Source organism: Cherax quadricarinatus, chromosome 61 (assembly GCF_038502225.1).
Source record: "Cherax quadricarinatus isolate ZL_2023a chromosome 61, ASM3850222v1, whole genome shotgun sequence".
In the NCBI taxonomy this organism is placed as follows: Eukaryota; Metazoa; Arthropoda; class Malacostraca; order Decapoda; family Parastacidae; genus Cherax; species Cherax quadricarinatus.
Window position 1 is genome coordinate 8,296,636 of NC_091352.1, and position 17,183 is coordinate 8,313,818.

The following is a 17,183-nucleotide window of genomic DNA, read 5'->3' on the forward strand; positions in this document are numbered from 1 at the left end:
CAGTGCCGGCTCCTGAATTTCATATTATATAAGAGGCTTAGGGGTGGCAATCTGACTGGGGGGTCGAGGAGATTTGTCTGGAAGCTGAATAATTATTATTTTTTTGGGCGCTGGGGAAGATTGTGGAGGTCTTCAGTCCCCTCTCGCCAATACTACAGCTCAATCATGTAAGTCTGAAACAGAAACCGATAACATGTTAAAAAAAACTGGTTTCCGTTTTCTCATGAACATGTAAGTTGGCACGTAAACTTTATTAAATTCAAGTTACATTCAGTATGTGCTTTACTTTCCTGTGCCTTTCTGAATAACTCATAAGTCGGTAATATTTCCATTCCAATTTAGGTCTGGTTGGAGACCGGGCAACGGAGGCGATTATCTTTGGAACCATTAGCATTTAAAAAATAGATAAGCCCCAGTGTTAACGAACATTCTGCATAATTAGCACATTAATATTCTGAATAAACAGCGTTTAATATTTTGTATAAATATACTAATTATATTTTCCTTAATTATGCTAGTAAAAACTACTATTAACTAAGACTATATCACTGATTTATGTCTTTTAGTCTCTTCTCCATTTAACTATGATTAGACTGCATTACGGCGATCATCGAAGCTATATTCGGTCGACTCGGTACATCCCTACAAAAATGAGATCATTCTTAAAAAAAAAAAAATAATAATCACCAATTTTAAGCTTCTCTCTACCTTCTCGCTCACTCTTTCGATATCCTCACCGCCCCACAGAAGTCTCCCAGCTCAGGCTGACAGAATTCATTACTTTATGTATGAAACCCATCCTGTATGATGGAATATGACAGGGAAACAAATCTATCGTTTATTCCCAAAATGGAACTATCATATACGGTATCTGCGCACCGAAGATGTCCTCAAAATCGAGGTATCCTATACAATCGGGTATTCCAAAAATGTAACATCGTAACATATACACACACACTGTTGGTGTGTATATATGTTATGACGGAATTATTACAACGCCCAACACTAAGAATGTCCCCACAATGTATTAAAGCCTATAGTAAAAACATGCAAACATTGACATTTTCTACACCTGGCCACGAGGCTGCATATGTATACAGAGTACGAAATTAAAAGACCATTTCTGAAACCGGCCCAAAAACTTGAATCTGTCTTTAAACAAATTACGATTTTACAAGTACAGTCATATTTTCTATATATACCAGGTATACATTTAATGAATGTTTATTTTACATTGTATCGAAAATAATGAGTGAATTCATATTACAAAAAAATGTAAACTATTCTAAATGGATAATTTATTTTTTTTGGCGAATGTTTTAACCATTATCCTCAACAGAAATACGAAGCTATTAACATAATTCGCCGCTTTATATCTTTCAGTTAAATTTTATGGCCACCTCTCACATCTAAATAATTGTATTTCTCTTACCCTCTCTCCTCCTCCTATCATACGTACCTGTGGAAGAGACAAAACAAACTTAAGAAAAACAAATGCAATTAATCGCCAACCTTTCCTCGTTTTACTGCGTCGTTTTTTACGAGGTTCCTGTGGTTAATTTCTTAACGTTTCCTGGATATTAACAAATACTGTTTCTATATTTTACGTTATTTTAGCATATATACACATTAATAACAAATGAATACATTAAAAAAAAGATGCTACGTTTGGCAACGCGGTAGCTGAGAAGAATCAGAAAACGCAGAAATCTGCACGATCATTACTCAAGTGGTGATGGAAAGGGTTGCGGTGGCGGACTGTTATTAACAACAGCCTGGTTGACTTGGCAATCAACAAGCAGGCCTGGCCCCAGGACGGGCAGCGAGAATAGGAAAACTCTCGAAACAGATCACAGCTCCTGGCCTCAGGTCGGGACGCCAGGATGTACGAACCCTCGACATTGGTTGCAGGTAATTCACAGGTAAGAGCATGGTGTGACTCGAAGCGGGACCTCCTTTATAGAGGTCCCTCATATCGATCTATATAAACATCAAGAGGAATGAAGAATAAAAACACTTGTGCAACATTTGGGAATCTTTATTACGGAAACGTTTCGCCAGCCAGTGGCTTCTTTGATCCATTACGGGGACTGATTATCTCGAACTCCCCATCTTCCACTGTTCTTCTCTGTAACAGACTGAAGCCACTAACTGGTGAAACGTTTCCGTAACAAAGATTCCCAGATGTCGCGCAAGTGTCTCTCATTCTTCAACCTGTTGGTTTTTTAAACCGTTTATTTACATCATCAAGATCAACGTTTATATTTCTGCTGATTGTTATATTATGTACGGTAAAGGTCAGTTTACATCACGTAAAAAATTCTACTAAATGTTCAGGCACTTGCGGGGTGTCAAGGTGAGGCAGTGCCAGTCTCATTACCTAGGAGTGGTGAGGCAGTGCCAGTCTCATTGCCTAGGAGTGGTGAGGCAGTGCCAGTCTCATTGCCTAGGAGTGGTGAGGCAGTGCCAGTCTCATTACCTAGGAGTGGTGAGGCAGTGCCAGACTCATTACCTAGGAGTGGTGAGGCAGTGCCAGACTCATTACCTAGGAGTGGTGAGGCAGTGCCAGTCTCATTACCTAGGAGTGGTGAGGCAGTGCCAGTCTCATTACCTAGGAGTGGTGAGGCAGTGCCAGTCTCATTACCTAGGAGTGGTGAGGCAGTGCCAGACTCATTACCTAGGAGTGTTGAGGCAGTGCCAGCCTCATTACCTAGGAGTGTTGAGGCAGTGCCAGACTCATTACCTAGGAGTGGTGAGGCAGTGCCAGACTCATTACCTAGGAGTGGTGAGGCAGTGCCAGTCTCATTACCTAGGAGTGGTGAGGCAGTGCCAGACTCATTACCTAGGAGTGGTGAGGCAGTGCCAGTCTCATTACCTAGGAGTGTTGAGGCAGTGCCAGTCTCATTACCTAGGAGTGGTGAGGGAGTGCCAGTCTCATTACCTAGGAGTGGTGAGGGAGTGACAAGCGCAGGGCACGATACACAACTGGAAATACGGAGGAGAGAGAGTGAGAGGTGGTACGGAGGGTAGGAGAGAGATTAAGAGGAATGGAAATGAGAGGAGAGGTTGAAAATGGTGGCAATGAATGGAGTGAGGATGAAAGAACTGGAGGTGACGGGAGGATGAGGAAAAAAAAATTGAGTGGTGGAAGTTAAGGAAGGGGTATAGAATTGTCTGTAGAAGTGATGATGGTAATAAGCAACAAAGTGATGATGGTAATAAGCAACATTACATCAGTATTTCATTACCATTCATTTCCAGTCTCTCAGAATGTTAACTTTCACGTAACTGACTCTTCGCTTTTTATTTCAAATATTCGTATTTCACTTTTGATTATTTTTTCGTCTATTTTTCTTCCTAGGAGTTACATTTCAATATATTTATATATATATTTTTATATGCATTTTAAATGCAATTTTTCCAATTGTTGCATTTTCTCTTAAGTTAATTTTTCACTATAAGTTGAAATTACGTTGATTTCACTTATAGCCCTGAAAAGGACAAACTATCGTACAGAGCTATGCATGCTGGCAACTGTCATATTTATATTTCGTGAATTCTTGGCAAATATACCGTCCACAATACTGCTTTACGGTGTGAAAGAAAGCTCAGCACACTCTACCTACCTACCTATACCCTGTTCCTTCCTACCCTTCTTATAATATTCTACTTCCGATAATCCTTACCATCTCTCCTATAGCCTACTTCCATCCTTCCCTACTATCTCGGTCTAAATTTGTGTACTCACTTGTGGTTAGAGAGAGAGAGAGAGAGAGAGAGAGAGAGTGTGTTAAGGAGGCTGGAACAGCTTTTCCCTAAATATATCAAGGTGATGTTATTCAAAGGAGTGCAACCAACCTGAACTCCGTCTAATCAAGGTGCACAAACATTTACATGGTTAACGAACCTATCTAACGTTAAAAAATACATGTATAAATGTAAAACAGAAAAACTGAGATCAAAACGACAAAACAAATTCGAAAAGTTCTAATTAAATTTCACCAAATATACAAGTATTTGCAAACTCACCTCTTAAGACATCAGCATTATGGTTATATTTTACTACTTATTATTATTAATAACATACTATTATACACATTATAATTATTATTCATACTATATATCCCTGTCAACTCGAAGGAGTATTGTACAGAAATAATAACACACAGGGAGAAGAGATTAACAGTCTGCAACACACAATAACTTAAGCAAAAAACACTGCAACGGTATATTCAGCTGGCCGCGCCTTCAACGTGTCGAAGAGCACGTCAGTATGTGATAAGAAACAGCATATTCATGCCTACGATGAAGAGCCAACTGCTCGAGTCCAGTGGTGGTGGAACTGCTTACCCAATGTTAAACAATGCGCCCACACTGTCAATATTTATGGCCTGTGGAAATTACATAGTTGATTGTGAATTTACTCCTATGTCGAGTGAAATTTAACCTAACACAGTACTTAATATTGATAGTAATGTATTGCTAAATTTGAAAATGCAACAGAAAAATGAACTTTAATGTTCAAGTGAGCTGATTTTTCTAAGAGCACAGTGCTGTAACACTGGGGTAGAGTTTACACCAACAAACCTCAATACTTAAGCTTAAGTGTACCAGCAGTGTCACAACCTGCAGTACCACACAGACTTTGTCATCATAAATACATTTCAACCCATAACCTCAACAGCGTATGCAAAACTAGCTAAGAACTGTTTCCACGAACCTTAAAGAAATATTTGGGTCATGAGCAACTTACCTTGAGCCTCCTATCGCTGCGTCTGTGGCGCCGGCACTTTATCAACCATAAAGAAATCATGGATAGTAGTAGTATAAAATACCGACACGATGGAAACAAAGAAAAACGCACTGCAACGAGATCCTTTATTTACAACGTTTCGCTCAAGCAGTGGGCTTTTTCAGGGCTTGAAGTGGCACACTGCATGAACAAAACGTTGTCAACAAATATACCCCATTACACTGCGTTTATGTCCGCCTCTAAAGGTGTATATGAGCCAGGGTGATGGCTAAGCTGTAAGAACCAAAAGAGATAAGAGGTACACACCATACACAGTTTCAAGAATTGGTATGATCGGTCCCTGGAGCGGTCGATAGTAGTCAAGCACTATGAATCTATCTGGAAAATAACTAGGAAAGTACAATCTCACTATCAGTACCGTGCCATAACGCAAGTTTAAAAGCATTTTCACCTCAAGTTTAGCATGCCTACACAACGTCACACACACATACCCAATGTTATGACAGTGATACACTAACAAAATGCTACAACATAGCACCAAAGAGCCACAACATACCGCCACAGAGCCACACCATAGTGCTACAACATGCCACCACTGTGCTACATCACACCACCAGTCCCACAACCACAATATATAAACACAGTTCAACAATCACAACATACCCCCACAGTACCACAACCATCGCATACCACTACAACCAGAATATAGAGAGATAGTGCCTCAACCACAACATAAAATCGCAACCACAACATCGTACAGCCCCATAACCAAAACATACTAGCACAGCGACAGCTTAGTGCATCAAGAGAGAACAAGACTGTGGGTGCCTCAAGGCATTATTCGAGTTGCTCAAGACGTCAAACTACATGACCTTGATAGCGTAAATATGAACAGCGATGTGTTATTGTCAGAGACCAGTGCTTACAGTGGTGTAAGAGATCTCAGTGCGTCTTACTGTTTACTCCTGTTATTTATGGTCGATCATCCGTGGCCTCTAACATTACACGAGACCGTCTAGTAAACACAAGAGAATGGCTGTAGTGGCCTCACCCTGGAAACACACCCAAGCAATACGCAGAACGTCTATGTAGTCTGCTGTAACCTACATAGTGAACGCTCACCTATTTGTGAATGCAGGGGTCGAGTCTCCGCTCCTGGCCCCACCTCATGCTGGCTGCTACTGGGTTCATTCTATCCTATCTGCATTAGCCTTATCATACCTATTCTTGAAGCTATATATGGATCTTGCCTCTATCACTTCGCTAACCGGCAATGAATAAATAAAAGCAAGCAACATTCGTCCCCTTCCTTCATGTACCTTCAGTACCTCAGTATTCAGAGCAATGAGTTTCAGACTTCAGCTCCTGGGTTGGTGCCCACACACCCGCCCTGTTTCATCTCTGAATGTAATTTAATCATGAAATCCCATTGTAACTGTCCAATTAATACAAAATCAATCAAACACACAAGTTGGTAGAAGAACTTACTCACAATGTCGTGCGGGATAAGTAAAACTTGCGATTTTGGTTTAAATAGCAACGCTCTTCTTGCCGAATAAGGCAAGCGAAAATTTGTGTCTGCAATAATTTCGCAAAAATCATTCTGAACCTTATGAAAAAAATATATTTAATTGTTTACTATTAACTTATTGTAAACTTATCTAAAATATATTTAGTGGGATTAGGCTAAATTAAATTGCGCTTGTTATAATAAGGTTAGGTGAGTTGTCTAAGGTTCTTTTAGTACAAAATAATTGATTTTAAATTAACATAAATAAAAAATATATCTTTAAACGTATAAGAGGAAATTTTTTAGGAAAGATTTAATTTCAAATGAGTTCTTGCTAATTGACCAGTTTTACCTATTCGGCACAATATATATATATATATATATATATATATATATATATATATATATATATATATATATATATATATATATATATATATATATATATATATATATATATGTGTGTGTGTGTGTGTGTGTGTGTGTGTGTGCGCGCGCGCAAGGAATTCGCGAGAGCAGGCGAAATATACACAAACACTGATCTCGGGCTGAAGGAGACTCGAACCTACGAACCTTACGACAAGGTACGCAGTGCTTTACCAATCTACCCACACTGGACAATACCTTGGCGTGTAGCATGCGCTACACGTTTGATCCAAGGCAGCCAGCTTTCAGGGAGAAGGCTTACAGCTTTTCATCTCATCCCCCTGCATGCATCAGCCTTACTAGAGATTTGAACATTGCAAGGAATTCGCGAGAGCAGGCGAAATATACACAAACACTGATCTCTGGCTGAAGGAGACTCGAACCTATATATATATATATATATATCTATCTATATATATATATATATATATATATATATATATATATAGATTATCAAGGAACTTTCATAGTTCCTTGAGAATGTGAGTAGTCACGAAAGCGCTTGGAATTTCTCTATTCTTTCAGAGTGGTTGTTTTGCATATTTTGAAATCACCTGTTTACTGTGATCTTATTGCATATATATATATATATATATATATATATATATATATATATATATATATATATATATATATATATATATATATATATATATATATATATCTTTTCTTTCAACGTACCAGCCGTATCCCACCGAGGTAGGGTGGCCCAAAATAAAAAACTAAAGTTTCTCCTTTTAAATTTAGTAATATATACAGAAGAGGTTACCAGCCTCTTACTCCCGGCATTTTAGTCGCCACTTACGACACGCATGGCTTACAGAGGAAGAATTCTGTTCCACTTCCCCATGGAGATAAGAGGAAATAAACAAGAACAAGAATTAGAAAGAAAACAGAAGAAAACCCAGAGAGGTGTGTATATATATGCTTGTACACGTATGTGTAGTGTGACCTAAGTGTAAGTAGAAGTAGCAAGACGTACCTGTTATCTTGCATATTTATGAGACAGACAAAAGACACCAGCAATCCTACCATCATGTAAAACAATTACAGGCTTTCGTTTTACATTCACTTGGCAGGACGGTAGTACCTCCCTGGGCGGTTGCTGTCTACCAACCTACTACGTAGAATATATATATATATATATATATATATATATATATATATATATATATATATATATATATATATATATATATATATATATATATATATATATATATTTATTTTAACCTATCAATTGTTCCGTGGTTGTCTCTTCAGAAGGGGACTGATTTATTGTTTTAAGACATATTAAATAGCATGACATGTCTGTGACTATGAAGTACTTTGTACAGTATATCTTACTTTAGCAAATGTGAAGTATGTGGAGCGAGTGGTGGGAAATATGTACAGCGGGTGGTGAGAAAAGTGAGTGGTGCGTGGCTCTCGTCATGACGCACTCGTTATAAACCATGGACGGACCCACCACACTCAAACGCAGTTTTTAAAGCATGAATTTTTCCCCACCCACAAGAGGGAAAGGTGAAGGTCACCACACCCACAACAGGGATGGGTGAAGGTCCCAACCCATAACAGGGATGGGTGAAGGTTCCAGCACACAACAGGGATAGGTGAAGGTCCCCACCCACAACAGGGATGGGTGAAGGTTCCAGCACACAACAGGGATAGGTGAAGGTCCCCACCCACAACAGGGATGGGTGAAGGTTCCAGCACACAACAGGGATGGGTGAAGGTCCCAGCATAACAGGGATGGGTGAAGGTCCCAGCACACAACAGGGATGGGTGAAGGTCCCAGCACACAACAGGGATGGGTGAAGGTCCCAGCACACAACAGGGATGGGTGAAGGTCCCCACCCACAACAGGGATGGGTGAAGGTCCCCACCCACAACAGGGATGGGTGAAGGTCCCAGCACACAACAGGGATGGGTGAAGGTCCCAGCACACAACAGGGATGGGTGAAGGTCCCAGCACACAACAGGGATGGGTGAAGGTCCCAGCACACAACAGGGATGGATGAAGGTCCCAGCACACAACAGGGATGGATGAAGGTCCCAGCACACAACAGGGATGGATGAAGGTCCCCGCACACAACAGGGATGGATGAAGGTCCCCGCACACAACAGGGATAGGTGAAGGTCCCCACCCACAACAGCGATAGGTGAAGGTCCCCACCCACAACAGGGATGGGTGAAGATCCCCACCCACAACAGGGATAGGTGAAGGTCCCCACCCACAACAGGGATGGGTGAAGGTCCCCGCACACAACAGGGATGGGTGAAGGTCCCCGCACACAACAGGGATGGGTGATGGTCCCCACCCACAACAGGGATGGGTGAAGGTCCCCACCAACAACAGGGATGGGTGAAGGTCCCCGCACACAACAGAGATGGGTGAAGGTCCCCGCACACAACAGGGATGGGTGAAGGTCCCCGCACACAACAGGGATGGGTGAAGGTCCCCGCACACAACAGGGATGGGTGAAGGTCCCCACCCACAACAGGGATGGGTGAAGGTTCCTGCACACAACAGGGATGGGTGAAGGTCCCCGCACACAACAGAGATGGTGAAGGTCCCCGCACACAACAGAGATGGTGAAGGTCCCCGCACACAACAGGGATGGTGAAGGTCCCCTCACACAACAGGGATGGGTGAAGGTCCCCGTACACAACAGGGATGGGTGAAGGTCCCCGCACACAACAGGGATGGGTGAAGGTCCCCGCACACAACAGGGATGGGTGAAGGTCCCCACCCACAACAGGGATGGGTGAAGGTCCCCGCACACAACAGGGATGGATGAAGGTCCCCGCACACAACAGGGATGGATGAAGGTCCCCGCACACAACAGGGATGGGTGAAGGTCCCCACCCACAACAGGGATGGGTGAAGGTCCCCACCCACAACAGGGATGGGTGAAGGTCCCCACCAACAACAGGGATGGGTGAAGGTCCCCACCAACAACAGGGATGGGTGAAGGTCCCCACCCACAACAGGGATGGGTGAAGGTCCCCACCCACAACAGGGATGGGTGAAGGTCCCCACCCACAACAGGGATGGGTGAAGGTCCCCACCCACAACAGGGATGGGTGAAGGTCCCCACCCACAACAGGGATGGGTGAAGGTCCCCACCCACAGCAGGGATGGGTGAAGGTCCCCACCCACAGCAGGGATGGGTGAAGGTCCCCACCCACAACAGGGATGGGTGAAGGTCCCCACCCACAACAGGGATGGGTGAAGGTCCCCACCCACAACAGGGATGGGTGAAGGTCCCCACCAACAACAGGGATGGGTGAAGGTCCCCACCAACAACAGGGATGGGTGAAGGTCCCCACCAACAACAGGGATGGGTGAAGGTCCCCACCAACAACAGGGATGGGTGAAGGTCCCCACCAACAACAGGGATGGGTGAAGGTCCCCACCCACAACAGGGATGGGTGAAGGTCCCCACCCACAACAGGGATGGGTGAAGGTCCCCACCCACAACATTTAGAGGTGAGGGTCTTTTAAACCTTTAAACCTGACATTCACAAGATATAATAAGGATACACCATAAGTGCTTCCTTGATAAGTGTAGTAATTCTGCTGTTACAAAACTATATATACTACCGCTACAGTCTTCTCTATTATAGTTATCAGAGTGATGAAATCAAAAGGCTCATACAACGCCGGGAAAATGGAGGGCAGTCAGGTTTGACCCGAGGAACGGGAAGAGTATTTCAAAACAAAATTCACGCAAAATATAATCCGCTTGACCCAAATTCACTATTATACGATATTTAATTACTATCGGTAACTTGGTATATGGGATATGCATTCGCCGTACGCGGTCGGTACGGCTCGCAAAATGTACTGAATGAAGGCTGTGATTATGCGGAGTTTACAGCCTGACTGAACTCTGTACGTCTGAAAAGCATTTACAGTATGAAGGGAGAGACACCTCATAATTAACCAGTAGGATGAGCTCCAAGAATTTTTAAGTGCAATTACTCTTGTAATGTTTTTTAAAAAAAATTAACCATTAAAAACGAAGCGCCACGAGCTTACCTCTACTACTCTTATATAACGTGTATGTGTTCACTGTGTGAAAAGTCCCTAGTGGACGAAACGTCTTAATATATCATAACCCAAATTTACACACTGTGTACTCTACCACTGTATTACCAATATTCGTATAACCACTGGTAGTCAGTAGGTAAACAGACACAGACACACGCACGCACGATATGCAAGAGCAACTACGATTACAAACAATACCATTTAGCACAGCAATTTCCTAACATAAAGCTATCGTTTTTGCTCCTAGGGCAACAAAACTTTTTCCATAAACATCGTTTAGGCAAATTACTCCAAAGTCAAAACAACGGTTGTATAGGATGGTTACCTTACCGACGGTGATATAAACTTCACTATCAAAAAAACGTGTTTATAGCTGTTATTCGTTAACCACAAAATAAAAGAGAAATGAAAGTATCGACAAGTCATCCGCTCAATCAGCGTCACCTAAATCATTCTCCCATACACCTTCCACTCCTCCATCCCCCCCCCCCACAAATGCCTCTGATTTCATCCAGCAGAATACTAAAATAAAAAAAATAACGATTTCTCTATATATAAAAGAATGATGGAATAATTTACAACTCAGAAAGATGCACATATTTTTCTCCTAAAATAAGTGATAATGATGTCCAAGATTTTGAAAAAAAAAATGCATATTTTTCCCATTATGGTATTGATTTTATTTTATTTATGAGAAAAACTTGCCTAGCATGGATCAGTAGAGTTGTTGCAGTGCTCCTCTACTATTATATTCTTAAAAATGCTAACTCGTTGGGACCATACAGCGCTGAAATTAAACGAACGAGGTCATGTCCTCCCCATTTCAATCAAAGAATAGGAATAGATAATACAAAAAAATACAGGAACTGAAGGTGTATGTATGTGTGGGGGAGGGGGGGTAAGGGCAAAGGACAGGACGACGACGACTGCTGGTGTGGAGATGACTGGTGCTGGTCACTGCTAATGACGGAAGCTTCCACAATGTGTTCGCACCGCTTCGTTATATTTATTAGTTCTGTTCCACAGCCTCACACAGTGACTGTTTCCACTCGATACTGCAGGTAGGAGGGAACTAGCTACCGCCTACCCTCCATGCTCTCCACTATTCTCTAACTTAGTCCGTTACACACCATACCACGTCTTTTTTCCCTTATCTTCCACCCGTTAAACTTTAACCGAAGTCCCTACTACCTGTCCTACACTCTCTCTCCACCTCTAACTACCACTCTACCACTCCACAAGTCAGTACTTCAACACCTTTTACTCACCACTACTTCCTTCCACCATCCTGAGGGATGTTAATTTCCACGTACGGTAGAGACGATGTGTGCACAGCAAAATTTTATTTACGGACGACGTTTCGCTGTAAACAAATTAAGGTTTGCTCTACACAGTATTACTACTAGACTTGTAGGCAAGTCTTGCTTTCAAATTTTCTCACATAATTAAAAGCGTAATTATGCTGAAACAATCGCCGAAGCTGCTGTAGCTACTAAGCTCATATTAGAATACTTGACGAAATGCTTTTCGCTCTACTGAAGTTTCCCATGGGTTTCAAGTATGACATATTTCATGTACGTAACTCATCTTCTATGATGGAATATGGCTGGGAAATATGGCTAGCCTCTGTTCCCACTTTTTAAGGCTCACATAATAGGAGAGCAGAAAGCTGATGTGAAAATATGAAAATTTCTGAGTCCTTACACTGATAGGAGACGTTGGTAGACAGCAACTACCCAGAGAGGCACTACCGCAGTCAGGTTCGTGTGAAATGGACGCTTGTTAAATATTTTGTATTGACAACGTTGCTCGTCTTTACATACTGTGGCATGAACATCTACGGGCTGGTAATTCTGTAAACATTTCTTCTTTCATACTGATTACACTTATAATTTTCCTTTCAAATTTCGAAGGTCTAGCATGAGATTGAGCCAAGATTCCCAGAAACATTGACAAGTAACAGATAACCAACAGCCTGTACCCATCAAGAACTCAGAGAGTGCAACGGACAAGTGTAGTAGTAGCAGCAATAACACAAACAGCAAGAGGCATTGTTAGGTAAGACACATATGCAACAGTTAGGTATCTTTATTTCGAAACGTTTCGCCTACACAGTAGGCTTCTTTTATACCATTTTAATGTTCAGCAAGAGGCATTCTTGAACTTCCCCAGGGCTCGGGCTTATACCCAAAGCTGGGTTGTGACTCCAAAAGGATCCTGTAGTGCTTGCTGCCCTTTGCACCTCCTGACATCGTCTGCTGCTATGCAGCTGCCACACCCTTCGAGCCCTGTGTGGGCAGGGTTTGTGGCAGCCCAAGGTCCCTAGTTTCTCCCTCCGAGCCCCGTGGGGGCGAGGAATGGGGCTAGGCCTGGGGACAGCTGATCCCAGAAGACTTGTACCTCCTCCCACGGCAGACGCTCCCTCCACAGGGAGCCAAGGCCGGGCCACCTCTTGGAAAAGGCCCGGGCCGGGCGATTATACCGGCGAATCTACAACAGAACAGAACATCAAGAACTACTACTACCGCCCACTCTCTGATTAACCAGCTAGTGTCATCACCCAAAACAACAGATGGTGACCACAATGACTAACTTCCCAAACATACCTTTGTGTTTCACACATCTGTCGCTGCTACTTATTTACTTCCTCCTCCTTGTCACGTCTCCCTCTCACAAAATGTCGCTGCCACTTTAGGCTTAATTAAGGCATTTGCTCTCTGACCTACACATTTTCTTTCTCGCCTTTCACTCTTCAAACTAAACAACTACGCCAAAATTATACTTAGTGTTGCTTAAAATTTCAAGTATGCAAAGTTAGTCAGTGAGTTTTATGTATTACACACGTTGTCACACATTTCATATTTTGAGTATGTTCATGTCCTTCTACGAATTCTAAACTTAGAAAAATATATGTATAACCTGTGAACCTGATTCTAGCTTTAGTTGGTGAAATATTTTTCAAAGTTTTGTTGTACATAAAGGTCGTGAAACCTTGTCTGCTTCTCCAGTTAACATACATACAAACACCAATAAAAAAAAAACGAAGACAAAGGTAAAATGAACACTAGATTAAAAAAATATTCGCTTGAAGATCAAGCTTCTTCAAGTCTATAGACGTGAAAAAACTTGATCGCTAAGTGAAATATTTTACCTTGTCAATTGTCCATTTTGCCTTTGTCTTTGTTTTGAAACTTGTTTTTGTTTCATGCCTCTCAGATGCACACCGAGACCAGTACCAATGAATCGACCCCTGCCAAGACAAGTGAGCATATCAACACTCGCCAAAAGACAAATCCATCAACAAAAACCGGCCTATAAGGCATCAATTAATAAAAGCAACACGAGCCACGATACGCAGGAAAGCAACGAAAACAAAATAAACAATGACAGGCACAGCGTCAAATGTAAAGAATAACTTCCAATTCCACACAAGTCACCGTGAGGACGACCAATGAGAGACAAAAACATTACATTACAGGAACGAAAGAAATAGGGATTGAGGTTTGAAGAAAAATAGTTTTTCTAACAGAAAAAAATGGATACTTCAGCATTGTGTTGCCCCCTGATCTATATGATAGTTGCACAGTTGGAACAAAGCTAGCCATGCTTCCCTAGCACATTCCATCACGCAGAATAGGGCTACTAGGAATATAGGAGGAGGAAGAGGTGGAGGGCAAGAGAGGAAAGACGATGGGCACTCGACCGTTCTCTCACTCGAATACGCCAGATGCTTCTTGAAAGTGGTCTGGGAGAGGAAGTAAATGGGAAGATGGTGGAAAGAGGAAGAGGTAGGAATGGGGAGAGGTAGAGAGGAAGAAAGATGGGAAGGTGAGGCAGTGTTGTAGTTATTCTGTTGCTGTAGGATGAAATGGTTAATATTCAACCATCTTTACCAAAAACGTCTCAGAGACTCGATTTATCAACAGTTTAAAGAAATTGATAACACTTTTAGCTCAAGTGGACACTGCAATTTTGGAAACAGTACACTAATCAACAATAGTAATAAAATTGAACATTAAGTTACAAAAAAATCATTGGGCACAAAAATAAAAAAAATATACACTAAAAATATACAGAAGACAAGAAACGTAATCCTTAATGACTAGACACAAACTATAAGACTGAGAAAAGCTATTAAGCCTTGCAACAATCTATAAAGACTGGTCACTATAAACTATCAAAAAGGACCACCAGGATAACTTGCCACAAACTATCATAAAGACTATCAAGAAAGAATGGAACATGTAAACATCAAGAATGAACATGAGAACCATAAAGAAAGAATGAACATATAAACTATACAGATTGGACACAAACTATTACTGAGACTGAACACCTATAATTACAGCAACTAAATGCATACAAGGAGGCAGAAAAGGATATGTCTATACCACTTGAAGAGTGCATACTTGAAGAGTAGTCTGAGAATGACACTGAATACCAGCTTATATTTGTTATTCTCTCCTTCTCTTCCCATCTCCAACAGCTGCCTACAAAAAAGGTCAAGTAGAGAAAGAGGAGTCCTGAAGAAGAGAAGCGCCGCCCCTTGCCCATTTCCCTATATAAGAGAGGCGCTGCCACAGACGTTATCACACGCTCCTTCGCTTCCATACCAACAACAACGTCTTGAGATGTTCCTACTCAAGGTAAAGGTATTTCACAATGAACCCACAAATTGGAAAGGAAGATTGGATGTCGTTTCGACACTTACTGGACTTGATAATGGTCCTAGAAAGACCGAAACCTCGTCCTATTTCCATTTTTTCAATCTACGACTTCGCTGAGAACTTTTTCAGCCACAAGAGCAATTTTTTCTTCATATCATTTGGTTTAAAAGCACTAAACTTGTCTCTCAGAGCCTTTTGTTTGGGAAACTATTTTCTGTGAAACGATCACATGATAATCGTACACGATGCATCGCTAAGCTCGTAGAAAGTGCTGAGAAGTTACAAGCACCTTTAAACGTCAGTATCTCAAGCCTTCTGTGTAAACATCGACTTTCTCGCCAGGTGGCCGCGCTAGTGGTGGTGCTGGGGTCAGCAGTCGCCCTTCCCTCAGACCTCTACGGCGCTCAACCTGTTTACAAAGATGTGAGTAACACTTCTAAAGCAACGCTAAAGTCAAGTCTGTGTGTGCATTATATTTTAGCATTATCTTCTGTATCAGTAAACAATCTAACAAGAGTCCAAACACAAAAATGTAATAAATTTTAATAACTGGCAAAAACGAGCAAACTTGGGGACGATGAAAGAGGAGAGCCCTTGAAGTGAAGGGGGCAGCAGGGTGCGTTGATGAAGGGCTCTTGATCTAAGAAAGTGGAATTTACCTTCCTCTTTTTTTTTATTATAATGTCTTAGTGACAGTGAAATAGAGGTTCGTTAATGACTAATGACAGGTAGAGTGGTAACATTTACTTTAAGAGAACATACTTAAAAAATTATTGCATGGTACAATTACCAGCCACCAACACTTTTGCAGGAAACCATCCCTTACAACTACGCCTACGGTGTTAAGGACGACTACGCCGGCACTGACTTCGGCCACAACGAGGACTCAGATGGCAACGCTGTCAAGGGCTCATACAATGTTGCTCTTCCCGACGGCCGCATCCAAACAGTACGTCAACAAGAGTGTTCAACTCCACGTTTCATTAACCACATTTTATTATTATATATGCATAAAATAATCTATTTTTTCCCACTCCCACTAGGTGAACTACGTGGCTGACCACTACAACGGGTACCAGGCTCAGGTGAGCTACAAGGGCGAGGCTCAGTACCCCCACGAGTATGGTCCCGCTGTCACCTTCAAGCCCCAGCAATACCAACCCTCTTACCAACCCCAGCCATCATACCAATAAGCGCCGATGTAATAATATTCATGTTACCTCTCCTAGTCCTATAAGTGTAAATAAAGCATGTTTTAATAAATTTAAATCTTTATTTTCCCAATCCCTGGATACCAGAAAAATGCATATCTCTGAGAAGTATTAACAAAAACTAAAACCTACACTGTAAATCCCATGGAAAACTCACCCTGAATACTGCGTAAATAAAAAATCGTAATAAAAAAAACGGTAATCTCTTCTTTGTAAGTAAATTCAAACTTAAAGAAGCTACACTGAAGCCAGTACACATCATCGGTGACAAAATATGGAAAAACGATGACGTGACAACAATGCAATAGTTTGCAGCATCTGCAATTCTGAAGAAAATAATTGAATGTGTAAAAAAATAGAAAAAAAATATTTGAGGGGAAGCTCGCGCAACAGAGGAAGTTGTGACTCTGCAGCTTAATAATGAATTGATTCACAAACAACGTACAATAACCGACAAATAACCCACACTTTCAAGAGGAAACCTTAAGAGGTTTCCATCCGTTCTGGACCATTACCAAGTCTCAAGTGAGCGAACGAATAGGAAAGAAACCAAACAACA

The 17,183-nt window shown here is 41.7% G+C and overlaps 1 protein-coding gene across 2 annotated transcripts in view; it reads left to right on the top strand.

The window, feature by feature from the left end:
* Positions 1-16,670, top strand: part of LOC128699381 (cuticle protein 7) — a 29,957-nt gene extending 13,287 nt beyond the window's left edge. Inside the window, exons 1-4 of one of the 2 annotated variants that reach the window (XM_070098208.1) lie at positions 15,159-15,392; positions 15,756-15,836; positions 16,225-16,362; positions 16,457-16,670. In XM_070098208.1, the coding sequence (XP_069954309.1) occupies positions 15,174-15,392; positions 15,756-15,836; positions 16,225-16,362; positions 16,457-16,606 (588 nt within the window). In that variant the 5' untranslated portion in view covers positions 15,159-15,173 and the 3' untranslated portion in view covers positions 16,607-16,670. Of the gene's footprint in view, positions 1-15,158; positions 15,393-15,755; positions 15,837-16,224; positions 16,363-16,456 lie in introns of those variants that run through there. The other variant, XM_053792055.2, reaches the window with a different exon arrangement.
* Positions 16,671-17,183: the final 513 nt, after the last annotated feature.